The following is a 15,790-nucleotide window of genomic DNA, read 5'->3' on the forward strand; positions in this document are numbered from 1 at the left end:
GCTGGAGAGCCAGGTGAGAACCGCAGTCACACCCTGCCACACAGCCTCATTCTTCAGTCGAGTCCCCACCCAACCTGGCCAGCCTCAGGTAGGAGGGGCTCCAGGCTGTAAACCGGCAGCGTTGGGCCCCTCGCTGATCGCTTGGCACTCGGGAGGGCACCTGACACGGTGGGAGGGAGGCTGGCAAGGATTCCTTGCATCATGAGCAAAGAGATAAATAATAGCGCCCTCCATCGACTGTGCCCCAACGACCCCACCCCTTGAAATTTTGGCCAGATTAAGCTAGGTAGGCAGGGTGGGGGACTCAGGAAACAGATGTTGGGGGGTCGCATGCACTCTTTGCATGACAATACTTTAGATCCTTCTCCCCCAAATAAAGGAGGGGGTTTGATCAGAAACACAGCCAAGCTCCTGTCTAGCCACTGAGGCCCATTCTCCCACTGATCAAGAGTCCAAAGCTGATCCTCTACTAGCATCCTTGCTGCTACCCAAAGCCATGCCTCAAAGCCAGAAAGAAAGAGAGACAGGGGACCCTGCCACCTACCTCCTCCCAGACAGTGGGGCCCAGGCTCTCCAGAAGCCCCCAGAGGCAAAAGGCCTAGGCCCTGGTCCACGGGTTGCCGCGTTTTCTCCGGAATCTAGGTAGGAGGCGGCTCTTCCAGGAACCCAGCCGCGCTTTAGTGAAGCACAAATAACAGGAAGAAAGCCGGCTTAGGGTGGGTGGGGTGGGAGTCGGCGAAGGAGGGGAGCTGGTCTCAGCTCAGTGGTCTGATCTCCCTTCTGAACCCCCGCCCGCTTCACCCGTACCCTGATGCTCTCGCAAGCCACCAGCTTGGGTTCCCGACGCCGGGGAGTCCGCGTCTGGTGTCTGGTGGGCGGGCAGGACGGGCTGTCGCTGGGCGGGCGGGCCCTTCCCCACCAACAACTGATAGTGGCCGGCCCCAGGGTGTGTGTGTGTGTGTTTGGGTGTGTTGCTGGTCCAGTCCTCGTCAGCTGCTTCTGCAGCTGATCCTTTTGAAACAAGGGGCGCATTAGCCGGCATCATGACGAAGCAGAATTGGCTGCGCTGCCTTTTCCACCTTTCCCATACCCGGGCTCTGCCATATCCACACCCCACAACCCCTCCAACAGATACTGGTAACTGAGGGGAGCTCGCCAGGCGCCTGCACCTCAAACCCCATTCATAGTGCTCCACCACCTTCCAGAAGCAGCTGAGGCTCTGTGAGGGTCCCCACCTCTGGGATGGGGGAAACAACAGGGGTACCAGAATTGATCATCCAAGGATTAACCCTCTCCTGAGGGGGATGAATCCAGGTTATGACTACATAAGATTGAGATTGGATTTTCAGTAACCTTGATCTCCTGAGAATTGCAGTAGGGGCCAGTGGATAGAATGAAGGACCTGGCTTCTCCCCAGGGAAGATGTTTTTGAAGAGGAAGCTCCCTAACAGATGGCACCCATTCCAGCACAGAGGTATGCCTTCCCTCGCTGGCAAAACGTCAGCCACTCCAGGCTTTGGGGTACATCGGACACCTCGACACTGACCCCTATTAGCATTGACTGGCCTCATCCCCACCTCCATGTCGGCAGCAGACTTGCCTACCTAGGCAGCCTTGCGTTGCCCTGGTAACTGCTGCCCACAGCCGGTCAGCTGATGGTATCAGCAGCTACTGGGGCAAAGCTAGGATCTGGAGAGGGGACTCTGGGGTTTCTGAGTGGAAAAATCTCAGGGGGAGGGGCGTGAAGGAGACAGGTAAGAATATGGCTCCAGCGAGGACTGGAGGGGACAGAAAGGGAGGGGTGTATTGGATTAGCAGGAGACGAGAGGACTGTAACCTGAGGGTGGCTTGGACAGAAGGAGAAATGACAGAGGCAGGTAGCTGTGTGGCTGAGAAAGGGGGAAGAAGGGCAGGAACCCTGGCTTAGCTGCCTGGGTGCAGTCAGGGCAGGTCCTGTGGAAGGTAGAGGAACACCAAAATCAAACAAACAAACAAAACCCAACAAACCCTGGGGTCAGGGAGGGACATCCAATCCACAGAAGCAGGGAGAAAAGGCCAGGAGAGCTGCATGGGGTATACCTTTAATGTGCAGGAAGCGGGGCACAGCCTTGGAGGAGGAGCTATCAGGCTTTTTCATAGCTAGTCCGGGGCCTCTACCTCGCCTCTCATGGTTTGTCCCTTCAACCCCACCCTTGTAGCCCAGAGTCTGGGTCTGAAAGAGTGGGAGGGAGGGGAGGCCCTCCTCCTAAGCATTATCCATCCCTCTGGGAGTCCAGGTACCCAGGGCTCTGACACTCAGCCCTTCAGACTCCTGACTCTGCTCCTGCCTAGCTTCCTTCTCCCTCAATTACCATCCCCTTCCAGACCCCACCCCAGGAGACATGTCTTCCAATACAAGGGTCTCCAGAGGTACGTTGTCAGAAAGGAGAGGTGTAGACAGGAGCCTAGGATGAGGTAGGCTAGGAGCCCTGGGTAGGAGGCAAAGATCCAGAAAGAGGGGAGTCCCTTTCTGATGGAAGCCAGCCTATGGGTAGGGGGAAATGGGGAAGAGTCCAGGGAAAAGGCCAGGAAGAGGGGAACATGAGGGGAGGGTTCTCAGTACCTTCAAGGGCCTGGGGCGTGGGGCAGGAACACGGCAGCCTCTGCGATGACATACACCTCCATCCCTTAGCGCATCTCCTCTCCGCCTCCCGTTGCCAAGACAACCTCCTGGCAGCCCAGGCCCAGCTCAGCAGCGATGGGAGGGGGAGGAGAAACACTGACTCCTATTGCTTCTTCCTCAGGGGGAGAGGGAGGGGGCCTGTAGAGCCTATAATCCTGGGGCTGTGCCCCCAGCCGTACCCCTAGCAAGTGTGCTCTCCCCCCACCCCCCCTCCACCCTCTGTAAGCCAGGATTGGTTCCAGGATTGGCCTGGAGGGAACCATAATTCAGGGCCAGACAACAGGCTGGTTGGAAGGATGATGGCCCTGTTCCAGGCAGCCCATGGAGTAGGTGGGGAAAGGTAACAAGGACAAGGGATTCAACAGCCTTGGTGCTGAGGGATTACACCAAGAAGGTCACTGGTTGGACTGGTCCTGTGGCTCTGCCTCTCTCTCCCTTTGACCTAGACAAAAGCCAGAGTCCCAGACAGCCTCTTCTAGTCCCTCAAGGCCCAAATCCACTCCCGCAACACATCAGTCACATGGTACTTGGGAACATCGTCTCCCCCCCCCCCCCCATCCACCAGACACCTTAGGCAGAAATAGTCTAGGGTCCAATCAGCCCTGGAGCCAAAGGGTCCACAGAGTTAGGGCTCCCTCTATCGACCTGAGGTTGTCAAGGTCATCTCTTGCTAGGAGGGATCTTGGTGTGTCTGTGTGTGTCTCTGTGTGTGTGTCTGTGTGTAGTGGGGGGATGGGTGCATGCTGATGGTGGAGGTTAGCCAGGCCAGGAGACCTCCTCTCCCTTGCCAGTCTCTATCTCCACTCTGCTCATCTCTGTCCTGGAGAACAGGGTCCCCTCCAGCCCCAGCCTGGGAAGGCCCAGTTGATCTGAGGTTCCTCCTCCATCCTTTTCCCTTTGTATCATGTAAATTCTCTTCCCCGGGAGCTGGCAATGCTGACCCCATGTGCCAGTTGACTCTGGTCCTAGGTGGGCTTCTCCCATACCCTCAACCCAACCTAGCAGGTGAGGAGGCCTCCCTCAGACAGGGTCAACGTACCTCCTGAAGCTCTCAGGCCTTGCGAGATCCCAGTAGAGGGTGGAGGCTCTTGCCTCTCTTAGAAAGAGGGTTCCAGGCCCAGACACCTACTTCTGGGCTACTTTCTCCAGAAAGGTCACTGGTGCTGGACTTCCTGAGAGGACTGTGGCCGAAGCAGCAGCTTCTCTGCTCGTGTCTCACTCCAGTGCCCAGGCCCCACCCCGTGCACTGACCTGTTGGGGGGCGGGTAACACATAGGGTGCCCTATGCTGTCTAAATATTAACTCCTAGAAATGTTGAGCCCGGGCACCTGGACACACGGGGAGGAAGGAGAGAGGACAAAGATCCAGACCAGAGGAAGAAAAGGAGTATGAAAGCCAAAAGTAGCCGTTTTAGGATGAGTATGCTATCATGTCTGCAATCCTGACACTTGGAGGCTGAGATGGAACTGCTGTGAATTTGAGGCCAGCCCAGGCTACACAGCATTATTAAATATATATATTTAATATATACATATATATGAGAGAAACAAATATTATAAAGTGACTGTTGCTGGGTAGTGCCTTTAACCCCAGCATGCCAAAGGCAGAGGCAGGCAGATCTCTGTGACTTTGAGGTCAGCCTGATTTAGAGAGCGAGTTCCAGGACAGCTAGGCTACACAGAGAAACCTTGTTTCAAAAGCAACAACAACTCTATACCCCAGCTCTCTTTGCATGGTGTATCTATCTTTCTTTCACCAGCCCCGGTCTCTCTTTTTCAGCAGAGATTAGAAGCCACTACCCCTTCCTTCTAGAAACCAGACTCTTAACCTCTAAGACCCCAGAGCCTCAGCCACCAGCCCCCCGGACCTGTCACTCCCTTCTCAAAGCCCTTTCTGGTCTCTTCCTCGCCACAGCACCAAAACCAGCTTTCATACTTTGACGGAACATTCTAGCTAATTCTCCATGGACGCTCGCAGCTCCAGTCACACTGGACCTTGGCAAGGAAGGGGACCTTGTACTGAGGCTCTGCAGAGATCTAGACTGCAGGACTCAACGGGGTGACAAGTGAGGATAATTTTCACAGCCTATACCTGCACGTTGCCAGGCATATCTCTAGGGCTTAGTACATTCCAGTTCCTGATTTCCAAACTTTTATCCTTCTGAGACTTCATCGCCCAGCCTCAAGGGTACAGCAGCTCTTCTTAAGCTTCCTAAGTGCTGGTGTTACGGCCATGAGGATGGTCCCAGATTTATCTTCGAAACTTCTTATCTACTCTTTTGGGATATCTATTTTTTTTTTAAAGACTTTCATTATATAAGTAGCCCAGGATGGCCTAGAACTTGAAACTTCCTGCCTCAATTCCCTGGTTCCCAAGTGATAGGATTACAGGCCTGAGGCACCACACCTGGGTGCCTTCTTATCTTCATTTTAAGGAGATAGAATTAAAAAAAAAAAAATCTCAATGAAAGAGCCATGCCTTTATGGGTTAATCCCTCCAATTAAAATTTAAGTGCCCCAAAGCTCCATCTTCTCCAACATTAATTAACTGGAGGATCCTCATGGTGCTTCAGTACCGAAGGGAGGAAATGAATGCTTAATTCAAAGTGACTGCTCAGGACCCCTTCTTCCCCAAGGACACCTGAGGGCTCTGGCTTCCCATTCTGCCTGCATCATGAGGGCCAGGAACACAGCGCTGGGGCAGAGCCAGAGGAGAGCACACCAGTGGGCAAAGCTTTCAGAGCTGAGAGGTGGGAACAGGGTGGTGCTGGTGGCTCACATCTGGAATCCCAGCTCCTGGGAGGCTGAGTTAGGACAGATGGCTGCTCCAAGTTTGAAGTTAGCCCTGGCTACATAGTGAGTTCTAGACCAGTGTGCACTGTAGGGTCAAACCAAGTCTCATGAGACTATGTATGTATGAATGTGGGTATGAAGACAATAGACCAATGTCAACCTCTGGTCTCTTATACATACTCACCACACACATACACACATATCATACACACACACACACACACACACACACACACACACACACACAGACCAGGGGCTGGAAAGATGGCTGAGCAGATGGCTCAGTATCTAAGAGCACTTGCTGTTCTTTCAGAAGACCCAAGTTCAGTTCCCAGCACCCATCTCAAGTGATCCACAGCTGCCCATGACTCCAGCTTCAGAGTTTGTATCCCCTACTTCTATTCTCTGAAGTCACTAGGCATGTATGTGATACACAGACATACATGCAGACAAAACACCCATGCACATAAAATAAGAACAAAATTTTATTAAAAACAAACAAACAAACAAACAAACAAAAACCCAACAGGACCAGTGAAACCGTTTGGCAGGCAAAGGCACTTGCTGTGCAAGTCTGATGGTGGAGGAAGAGAACCAACTCCACTTGTCCTCTGTCCTTTACATGGATGTCGTGGCAAGTGTGTCACACACATACTGTGCACACACACAAACAACAAACTAAGCAAAATAGAGGGGGTGTGATTAGTGTGGAGGGGTGAGTGTTGTATGATATTTTGATTGCGTTTTGACAATAAAGCTTGCTTTGTGTCAGGGGGCAGAGCTAGCCACTAGCTGACCGAAATTAGCCATAGATGTTTTGGAGGACTGAGGGAAGATAGGAGTATTTGACTCCTATAAACTCCTATTGATAAAGAATAATTAGATAAACGCATCAGGCAAGCATCCTTGTTTTGCTGGTGTCTGTAAGGCTGGACAGGGGATTTGTTAGTGATGGCCCTCGCAGACCTGTGTGTTTGGAAATTAGTGGATGCATACAAGTGGGTGGGTAGGTAGAGCCTAGGGAGCCCTACCAGGGGTGCCTGCCCATGGCTTCCAAGGACAATACTCAGGAGGGAAACCCATAGAGGGCTTAGAGAGGTTTATTGTTATTTTTTTTTTAATTTTATGTGCATTGCTATTTTGCCTTTATGTATGTCTGTGTGAGGGTTTCAGATCTTGGAGTTACAGACAGTTGTTAGCTGCCATGTAGGTTCTGGGAATTGAACCTGGGTCCTCTGGAAAAACAGTCAGTGCTCTTAACTGCTGAGCCATCTCTTTAGCCCCCCTTAGAGAAGTTTCTATGGGAACAGGGCAGTGAAGCCAGGGAGATTAGTTTACTATAGTCCAAGGCTGAGGACTGGAGGATGATTCTGGCTTGGTAACTGGGAGGCCCCTGGCCACTGGCATCCAAGGGGCATTGCTGGACGATGGGACTTAAAATAGAAGCAGCCATGTGGTATCTGAACGAGATGGACATCATTCCTGACTTCCTTACACCCGCTCCTTTGGAGTTTAGTGGACAGATGGTGAAGGGGCAAGACAGAGCAAAAGAGATTGATGTGGAGGATATTCTCAGAATATGGTAATACTACATCACACAGGATTGGAGGCCGCTCCCTGTGGCTTCCCTCCACCTTCTCTCCCTGGATGGGTTCATCTTGCCTTCTCTAGCAAGAGACTATTGTCAGGAATCTGCTTAGGAATCGTCAGAAGCAGCCAGGGCTGCTAAAGTCTCTATGTGGGTCTGAAATCGTTGGGAAGTCCCTTCCCTACCACACACCCTTTATGCCCCTCCAACAAGTTATCACCGGAGATCAATTCCTTTTGACCCATGCATTTTATTTACTTATTTATCTTCAACAGGGTCTCATGCAGTCCAGGCAAGAACTCAGTCTTCTTGCCTTAGCTTCCGGAGGGCTAGGATTACTGGGGTATGTCAGCATGCTTGGCTCTGGCTTCGGCATTGTAGAGTTTCCATGTTAACCTTGTCCAGAAGTCTCTGGTTTATGAAACTCTACCTAGGGTAAGGAGCCTGCCGGCTAACAGGTGTGGTGAGGAGTGGGTTTTCAGCCCAGCCAGGGATGGGCTGGATTGAAGGCTCTCTGAGATGCCCCTTGGCTTCCGGTTCAGCCCTGCCCTCCAAAAGCTGTCCTTTCTCTTTGGCATACTCTGTCCCTGCCTGCCAGGCCTCACCTCAAAAAGCAAGAAAGGAAACAGTGAGGGCTTTCTGGAGCTGGCCCCGAGAGGCTTGTCTGTGCTGGGGAGGTCAAAGAGGGAGGGAGGGGCCGAGAAAGGCCTGAGAAGAAAGCCGAGGCCAGACAAAGGGCCCAGTCCACCTTTGAAGCTGCCTCTAACCCAAGAGGGAGGGTGAGGGGTGGGCCAAGGCCCGGCTGGAGAGGCAGTCTAGAGTCTTAAGAATGTCTCAGATTCCTGCGATAATCAGAGAGATCAGAGCCCCCCTCCTTCTCAAAGTCCTCCCAGCCCCCCAAAGCCCCAATACTCCACACCTTGGGGGCCCCAACTCTTTGTCCTCAAGTAATTGCTGGGTGTTGCCTCAGTTTTAAAGTCCCATTGAACTCGCCAGTTATCAGCTGCAGCCCCAGACCACCCGCCCTACACACACCCCAGAAAACTACCCCCAGCGCGTCCGGCGGTCTTCACTGGGATTAAGGCTCTTTGTGATAGGGGGACAGAAAAAAAGCAACCTGGTGAAAAGCAATTATGACGAACTGGAAGGAGAATGTCAATCCTAGGCCTGCGGGACCTCCCTCTTGGCTCTTGTCGGCTCCACCTTCTAAATGGCCCCGGGGTTGGGGGGTCAGGCCCTGTTCCAGCTCTGAGTTGGTTCTGTCTGCGGCAGCCCACCTCTGGTTCAGACTAAACCAGGCCCCGGCCCTACAACTTCTGTTCGGGACTTTTTGAAGTAATTTCTTGGGAGAAGTGACAAGAAGGTTAGCTTTCAATCTTTTCCATTTCTCTTCATAATTACTCCTCCCCCCCAACATTTTCTTAAAGGGGGAAACTGAGGCTGAAGATTCCAGGAGCAGAAAGGAGAAAGGAGAGGAGGGTCCCAGACACAATAACCTCCCCCTTGACAAGATTAAAAACCAGCGCACCGTAGGAGAGGCGGTTTTACGGCTTCCACCCTCGCTCCCCCCCCCCCCCCCCCCCCCCCCGCACACCTGGAAGCCTCTGGGAAAGCCCACCCCAGAAGCTCGGTGGGGGCTGGGCGCCCTCCCCCTCCACTGCCAGCCTGCGACCGCCTCTAATTGAGGCTTGCCCTCAGGTGTGGCCCCCGCCTCCGCCCCCAGTGGGGACCGACGAGAACAAGGGGACACATTCTCGCCCCCACCCGCTTCCGCTCGTCCCAGACCTCCTCCCCCTCCCAGCCCTGCTCACCGGAAAAAAGCAATCTTGCTCCCCGCGAGGTGACTTCTGTCGTCCCCGGGCCGCGCTCCTGCTACCACCTCCCCCCTCCCCCGGGCCTGGGCCCCACAGGACGCCTGTCCCGGCCAGCGGCCGCTCAGGGAGGCGCCTAGGGGTTGGGTTTTCTTCTCTCCTACAGGTAGCAGGGACGCGTCGCCTGAGCCTGGACATCGGAACGCGTGGAGGGAGGGGCCGCCAGTCCCCCGGGTCTGGGCCTCCCGGTACCGCACAGCCGGACGCGCAGGCTGCAACACCTGTGTGCCCGGGTGCCCATCTTTCCCAGCTAGCTCCTGGCTTCTCGGTGCCTCCAGCACCAGACACTTTGCGGTTGAGTTCTGTGGTCTGATTGCCCACCTTTCTTCAGCGGACCCGGTTGCAGGAAAATGGTTTTATTCTGGGGCTTGGGATGGGAAGGCAAGCCTGGGGCGAGAAATAGGAAGAGTGGCTGGCATTGATTTCTCTCTTGTGTTTCTGGAAACAAAACCAAAAGTCCTTTCCTACTGTCTGGTCAGAAGTTTTGGATATTTGGTTCAAACTGAGAGAGATTCTGGGAGCAAGATTTGAATAGTTTTCAGCAAGACCAGTAATCTGCTGACCTGCCCACTTGTTTAAGGCAGTCGCTGGGAGGCAGGCATTTTAGGTCGGGGAAGACCCTACTTCTTTGTCTAGAATCTGCTCCTGGCCCCAAAAGAGCCTGTACCAGAGTGTGGTGCCCACCCTGGGGTACACAAGTGCTGTCTCTTCCCAGCTGGGAATCAGATGCCCTCTGGGTCCTTTGGGGATCTGGCTCCCCACCTTCCACCCCAGCCCCCATCTTTGGATGAGTTAGAGAAGAGAAAGAAGGCTGCCGAGGGGCATCTACCCCACACTGCTCACTATGGCCTCCCTAACTACGTTTGGGGCTGGGGCCTCCGAGTACGCTTGGTCCTGCGGGTGGGGGCCGAACCCACGAACTCGAACTGCTTCTGCCTGTCCGCGTGGTTGGGGAAAGGCAGCTGGCCCTGGTAGAGGCGTTTGATGAAGTGGGCCTCGCGCTGGTTCTGGCGGCTTCGGGAGGCCTGGCGCGGCCGGCCCTGCCGAGTGAAAGCCATGAACCAGCCCTCGTGCCGAGCGTTCTGGAAGGCTGTGTAGTTGTTCTCCAGCACGATCTCGGTGAACACGCAGTCTTTGCTCTTCCCACTCGGCTATGGAAGAAAGAAGCAGAGGAGGGGAGGTTGTCCACTCACCCTGGCTGAGTTGTTCGCCTGTGGGTCTATTTGTGTAGGAGCCACGTGGGAGCAAGAAGCCATTTGTGCCCCCCAGGAAACTCTCTGGGGAGATGGGGCTCCTCTGCTAGTGAGGCAGCTGTGAGCAGTGTGCACAGGCTGCAGTTTAAACCATTCGGCATTTATGTCCCTTGAGGAAGCGCTAAGAAAGCATTGAATCTGTTTCTTCAAATGCTCAAGATCAGGGTAGTATGCAGTTCAGGGCTGGGGGTGGGGTGGGGGCGCGGACATGGCTCTTGAGGATTCCATGCTCTCTGGGTGAACTGTTACAGGGTGGAGAGAGGGGTCAGAAAGAGCCCGTGGGACACCTGACCCCACATGCCTTGCCTTCTTACAGGTGAGAAGAGAGAGGATGCCTGGTGAGAACCAGTCAGAGTTGGAAGTCAAGACCAGGCAATTCTACTGTGTACCCACAGTGCTTTGCGGCTTTACCAGTAAGTGTATCTTGCCGGTCACATCCATGGACGCCACTGACCTTAGGAGAACTTCTACCATACGTGAATGCCCCCCGACTTGCAACCCTTATCATGGTTTAGCCCCCTACATGGGCTGCCACTCCAGCACATCACAAACAACATCATATAGTGGATAGATCCTTCCTGACCGCTGCTGGGGAAATAGTCCCTACATCAGCACTGGTTCCCTGTGGAGGGGGGAGGGGGTTGGAGAGAAGGCTCAGTGGTGAAGATCACTGGGTGCTCTTCCAGAGGACCTGTTTTGATTCCTTGTACCCACATGAAGGCTGAAAAGGGCAACTCCAGTTCTAAGGGATCAGACACCCTCTTTTGGATGCTGTAAGCATGTGCCGCATAGACATCCATGCAGGCAAACACCCACACACTTAAGAGAAAAATAAATATCTTAAAAAATTAGTAGAGATCTGAAGGGATGGCCGAGTGGTTAAGAGCACTGGCTGTTCCAGCAGAGGACCTGGGTCCAGTTCCCAGCACCCATATGGCAGGCGGCTCACAACCATGTGTATCTCCGATTATCTGATCCCTTCTTACCTCCATAGGCACCAGGCACACATGTGGTACACAGACATGCATGCAGATAAACACTCATACACATAAAATAAAAATGCGTAAATCTGTAGAAAGATTAAAAAATTAAAGATTGGGGATGGGGTGGTTGTCAAGAAAATAAGACTTCATTCTGTCGAGCAGGACCTCCCTCTCCCCCTTTAACCAGGTGGGCTGGGTCATTGGCAAGAGGGAGGTTCATCTCTGCGGCCTTGCCTGCCCTTACTCCAGTATGGGAGACTCATCTGTCTGCTGCCCTGTGTGCCAGTTCTCCTCACCTTCCCAATCAGCTTGCCCCTCTTGTTCATACAGATGTACTTCTCGCTCTCCGCCCCCTTGATGCGGACCCGGCTGCCAAATGTATCCGTCTCCACGATGAGCTTGGCTATGGTGAGGAAAAGGAAGAAAGGCCTTTGTCTATTGGCTGTTGGCTCACAGACTGTGCAAGGGTTACCCCACCCCCCCAAGCAGTCTGCCCTTCAGAGTCGGACCAAAGGAATGGTGTACAATCAGGCTTGAAGGACCAAGAGGCTTCCTCTACCCAACCACCATACCTCAAAACCCTTAACCGGGGAGCTGGGAAGAAAGCAGGAGGCCAGGCTTGGCGGGGTATAAAGTGGTCTGGGCAAGGGTTAGGTCTTACCGAACTTGTTGCCGTCCTCGGCGGGTGGCGGAGATGCGACGCCCGGTGACCTGCACGTGCTTGCCGCTGGTTCGGCTGTAGAGCTGGTACTCACGGATTTGCCGCCGGCTCAGCTGGTCGGTCATGGCGCCCTGGTCCCTCACGTACTGGTTAAAATTAGGAGACGGGTGATTCTCCCCCTTTGCGGTTACCAAGGGAAAAATAGTGTCAATTTGCTTTGGGTGACACCACCATTGGTCCATCTGGGGAGAGGGGTAAAGAGGTAAGTGAAGTGGGGCTGGCCCTGGGCCCTGCAGTGTAGTCGACAAGGTGAAGAGTGCCTGTGTCCATGATCGTCCCGGGATGTTGCATGAGCCAGCTGTGGCTTTTGGGGATTCGTGGCTGGTAGTCTTGGGGAAACACAGTGAGACAGCATACATTCTCAGTCATAACAGGCTGCTAGAAGAAACCTAGGTTGTGTGTGTCCTGTCCCCATGTTTCATAGGACAGGTACATGGGACACGTAACTCAAAACCAGACCTCCTTTCTCTTTCTCAGGGGTCTTGGCTCCATTAATCAGGACCTCTAGATGCCCCCCATCCCACCCCACTAGCTTTGAAAAGTCCAAGAGCCAGCACATCTGCACAGAGCAGATGTGTTAAATACGTGGGCTTTACTATTGGAGGGCATTTCTTGGCCCCTTAGGTTCATAGCGTACTAGAGGATCTCCAGAGAGAGAGAGAGAGATACTTCTCTAGTGTAGGGGAGTAGGTAGAGGCAGCAGTAAAGGGGGGTACCAATGACTGCTCTCCTGATTCCTTGCTGGCCTGGGGCAGTTTCCTAGGCATTCAGTGGCCTGCCTCCTTGGGTGGTAAAAGGGGCCATTTTGACCATACATCAAGCCAGTCCGGTGCCACATCTCCACCCTGGAGCTTGCCTTAGCCAGCCTTACCTGAGTGGGACAGCAACATTACTTACTGCCCTGCTTCCTCCGAGGTGCCTTTGAGGGTGACTTGCCAGATGCTGGTTATAGCCTCACCTCAGCAGGAAACCTTTCCCTGTTCCTAATGCTCAGTGTAATTATCTCAGGCCTGATCCAAAGCAGAGCTAGGACCAGCTCTGTATGCATTAGGGGCTACTCTCTCTTCGATAGAGGGGTGGGGTGTATCAGGGTGGTGGTAGTGAAACCTTAACGTCACGGCCAAGGTATAACCTGCTCAGGGTTGACCCCTTCCAGTTCTTCTGTCTCCAGTTCCTAAAGGCCAAGAGTTGCCAGAACTCTGGGAGAATGGGAGCATCCTAGGGGACCAACCATGCATCCCACCCTAGAGAAACTTGAGGCTAACATCTGTGGTGGAGAATAGGCTGCTTAACCCTCCCAGGCCTCCCTGCCAGGGGTGGGTTCCTGTCTATCTCAGCCTTAGCCTTCTGGCCCAGGTTCAGGATGTCCGCCCCACTTGGCGGGCAGCCTTCTCCTGGCAGTCTCTTCCAGGTCAGGGGCAGATAGCAGCCCCCCAAACCCCCTCCTCTCCTTGTCCCCCTTCAAGTCTTTCACAAAAGTAGCCCACGCCCTCCCCCACCCCCCACAGCCCACAGCCCACAAGTCCCTCTCCCACAGGACCTTGCCTGTTCCTTTCATGTCCCCGCTGTGGGGGGACCTCCCCTTCTACCACGGTAGACAGCTGCTTGTCAGACAGCCCCTCAAGCATGGCTGTGGTTCAGCCTGTTGCCCCCCCTCCCAGGGGGGTGAGGGGGCACTTCAAGGGGGAAAGGACAGCCTTGCCACCTTCCCTCAGTCCTGAATGGGGCCTCAGCCAGGCCATAAACGCCCAGGCCAGCAGCACCATTGTGCTAATTCCCTTTCCAGAACAGGTTGGACCCACCCCCAGCCCCCTCCCTGCCAGGCTGGGGGCTTTCTTCTTGCTCTCCCTAGATGTGTGAAGTAAAAGGGGGAAGGAAAAAGGGGGGTGTTGTCTCTCTCCCACCCCCCCACTGCTTCAAAGGCAGCCCCTTCCCACTCCAGAGAAAAGGCATTTACCTTAAAAAAAAAAAAAAAAAAAAAGTCCCCAGTGGATGGGAAGAGAAACAGGCCTCTGGCCTGGGAAAGCCAGGCCATCTCTCCCCAGAGCGGTTCTGGACCAGTGCATTTTAATAGCTGCATTTTTATGGGGGATCACAAAAAAGGAACTGTGCCTTGTCTCGGGCTGGGCTGGGGGCTTGGGGGTGGGAGGTGTGTGTGTGGGGAGTGTGGAGAGGTAAGCCCCGAATCCATCCCAAACAAACCCTTAGGCTTGACCTAGTAACTCTAGAGGCAATGGGTTTCCCTATCCGGTTAGATACTCCAACTGTGCCTGAGACCCCGGGCACCTATAGTCCAAGCATGTCAGGAAGAGTGGATGGTGGGTGAATGGACCAAACAAGTGGTTTCAAACCCAAACCCTTCAGGTACCTGCAGCACAAACCTCACCTGAGCAATGGCCTCCACTGGCTTCTAACCGCCCCAGCGCTCTATCCCTCAAGTCTAAACAACACACTGCCCTTAACCATCCAGAAGTCCATCACAAAGGGATGGAGAGAGGGGAGACCCAGGGAAAGCCAGCAAGCAGGGTGGTTCGGAGGGCCCAAGAGGCAAACCTCAGTCTATGCACCATCCTGTTTGTCTTGCCAACCCACATTCTAAACTGACCCTCCAAATCCCAGCACTTGCTGGGTTGGAAGAGGCCAGTCCTGCCTCCCCACCTCTGAGGTGAGGTGGGAAAGGTGTGGGGGGGGGGGGCGCGGGAGAGGGCGCTAGGCTGGGGTGCCTACCTGCGTTTGACAGCAGAGAATCAAGAGCTGCAAGCACCTGTTTGGGGAGACAATGCAGTTCCAGGTGTGAATACCCCAGGCACACCCGTTCCCCCCACCTTTGTCTTGCCCCATCTGCCGGATGGTAGTCCCAGGGAGGTATAATTTTCCTGGGGCTGGAAATGGCAAAAGAACTCCAGTCGCAGGCAGCACACTTACAGAGTAAGGTTAGGCAGCAGGCGGGCGGCTCCCATCGCCGGAGAGACTTCTTGGGGCGGTTGCCCTTCTACCCCCCAAACTCAGGAGCGGATGTGGGCAGACGCCTGGGGTAGAGTCCCAGAGAAACCCAGGTCTCTCGGAGCCACAGGTTTTCGGGGATGAAAGGAGACGGAGGGAAGGAGGAAGCTAGCGGAGGGGAGTGCGGGGGAGGGGGGCGTAATTGGGAGACTGAGGTGCGAGGTGTCCACCTTCCGGGCCAGGGAGGCTGCGAAGCTGAGCTGGTCCGATTGGCGTACTCGCACCCTTGGGCTGCCAGCTTCGAGCGGGGGTCCCCGGGCTCAAAGGATGGAGCTGCGGGAGTGTCCTCTATCAGGAGGCTGGCCCCTGCGATCTCTTCTGATTTTTTCCTGACCCGCACGGACCTGCCGACCTCGGTGAAGTGCGGGGCGTGGGGTAGGCACAGGGAGGAAGGCGCCTTGCCCTCCCCCTCTCAGGGTCAGCCGCTCCCGCCCTCAGGTTTGATGCCCCAACCTCATCTCTTTAAGAATGAGCTGCAGGTACCGAGCTGGGGCTGGGGTCTCGAGTTCTGGCTCGGGGTGGGAATTCCCTGAAGCAGCCTTTAAAGGAGGAGCCTCCCTCCAGGGAGCAGGGGTGGGCTTGGCTTGAGAGACTGCTAGCTTGGCTTCTCTGCTGTCACCCCTTGCCACCAGGAAAGAGGGGTAAGGCTACGAACAGTGGGTGCAACAGGTTCGGGCCAGAGGTGGGGCGTCAGGTGTAGCTAGGGGTCTTGGAAGGTCACAAAAACTGGTCTGAGACGGAGACCCCAAGAAGCGGGAGTCACTTTTGCCTGGGCCTGTGCAGTCTCCTGTGGAAAAATGGGAAAATCATTGGCGTACTGGAGGGCCAAATGAGAGGACAGTGAGCCAGTGTGGGAATCTCTAAGACGTGGAAACCCCTTATTTGGGGGTTGAGACTCAGCCTTAGGCTCCCAGGTC

At 54.5% G+C, this 15,790-nt stretch overlaps 2 protein-coding genes across 8 annotated transcripts in view; both read right to left on the bottom strand.

Moving 5' to 3' along the window:
* The window catches only part of Dmtn (dematin actin binding protein), a 33,974-nt gene extending 24,977 nt beyond the window's left edge, over window positions 1–8,997 (bottom strand). For 4 of the 7 annotated variants that reach the window (XM_041671991.1, XM_041671981.1, XM_041671973.1 and 1 more), the window contains exons 1-2: window positions 2,603–2,700; window positions 545–675 (exon numbers count right to left, since the gene is read on the bottom strand). The gene's annotated coding sequence lies outside the window, so the exon portion shown is untranslated. Of the gene's footprint in view, window positions 1–544; window positions 676–807; window positions 942–2,602; window positions 2,725–8,853 lie in introns of those variants that run through there. The other 3 variants (XM_041671933.1, XM_041671951.1, XM_041671942.1) reach the window with 3 other exon arrangements.
* Window positions 8,998–9,770: 773 nt separating this feature from the next.
* Fgf17 (fibroblast growth factor 17) lies at window positions 9,771–14,830 on the bottom strand. The gene is given in 6 exon segments (XM_041675124.1): window positions 9,771–10,064; window positions 11,446–11,552; window positions 11,811–11,832; window positions 11,834–11,956; window positions 14,598–14,634; window positions 14,796–14,830. Coding segments are annotated over 6 exon segments (618 nt in total).
* Between the last annotated feature and the right edge of the window lie 960 nt (window positions 14,831–15,790).

Source organism: Microtus oregoni, unplaced genomic scaffold, assembly GCF_018167655.1.
Source record: "Microtus oregoni isolate MIOR12 unplaced genomic scaffold, Mior012 000001F_ref0000356, whole genome shotgun sequence".
Taxonomy (NCBI): domain Eukaryota; kingdom Metazoa; phylum Chordata; class Mammalia; order Rodentia; family Cricetidae; genus Microtus; species Microtus oregoni.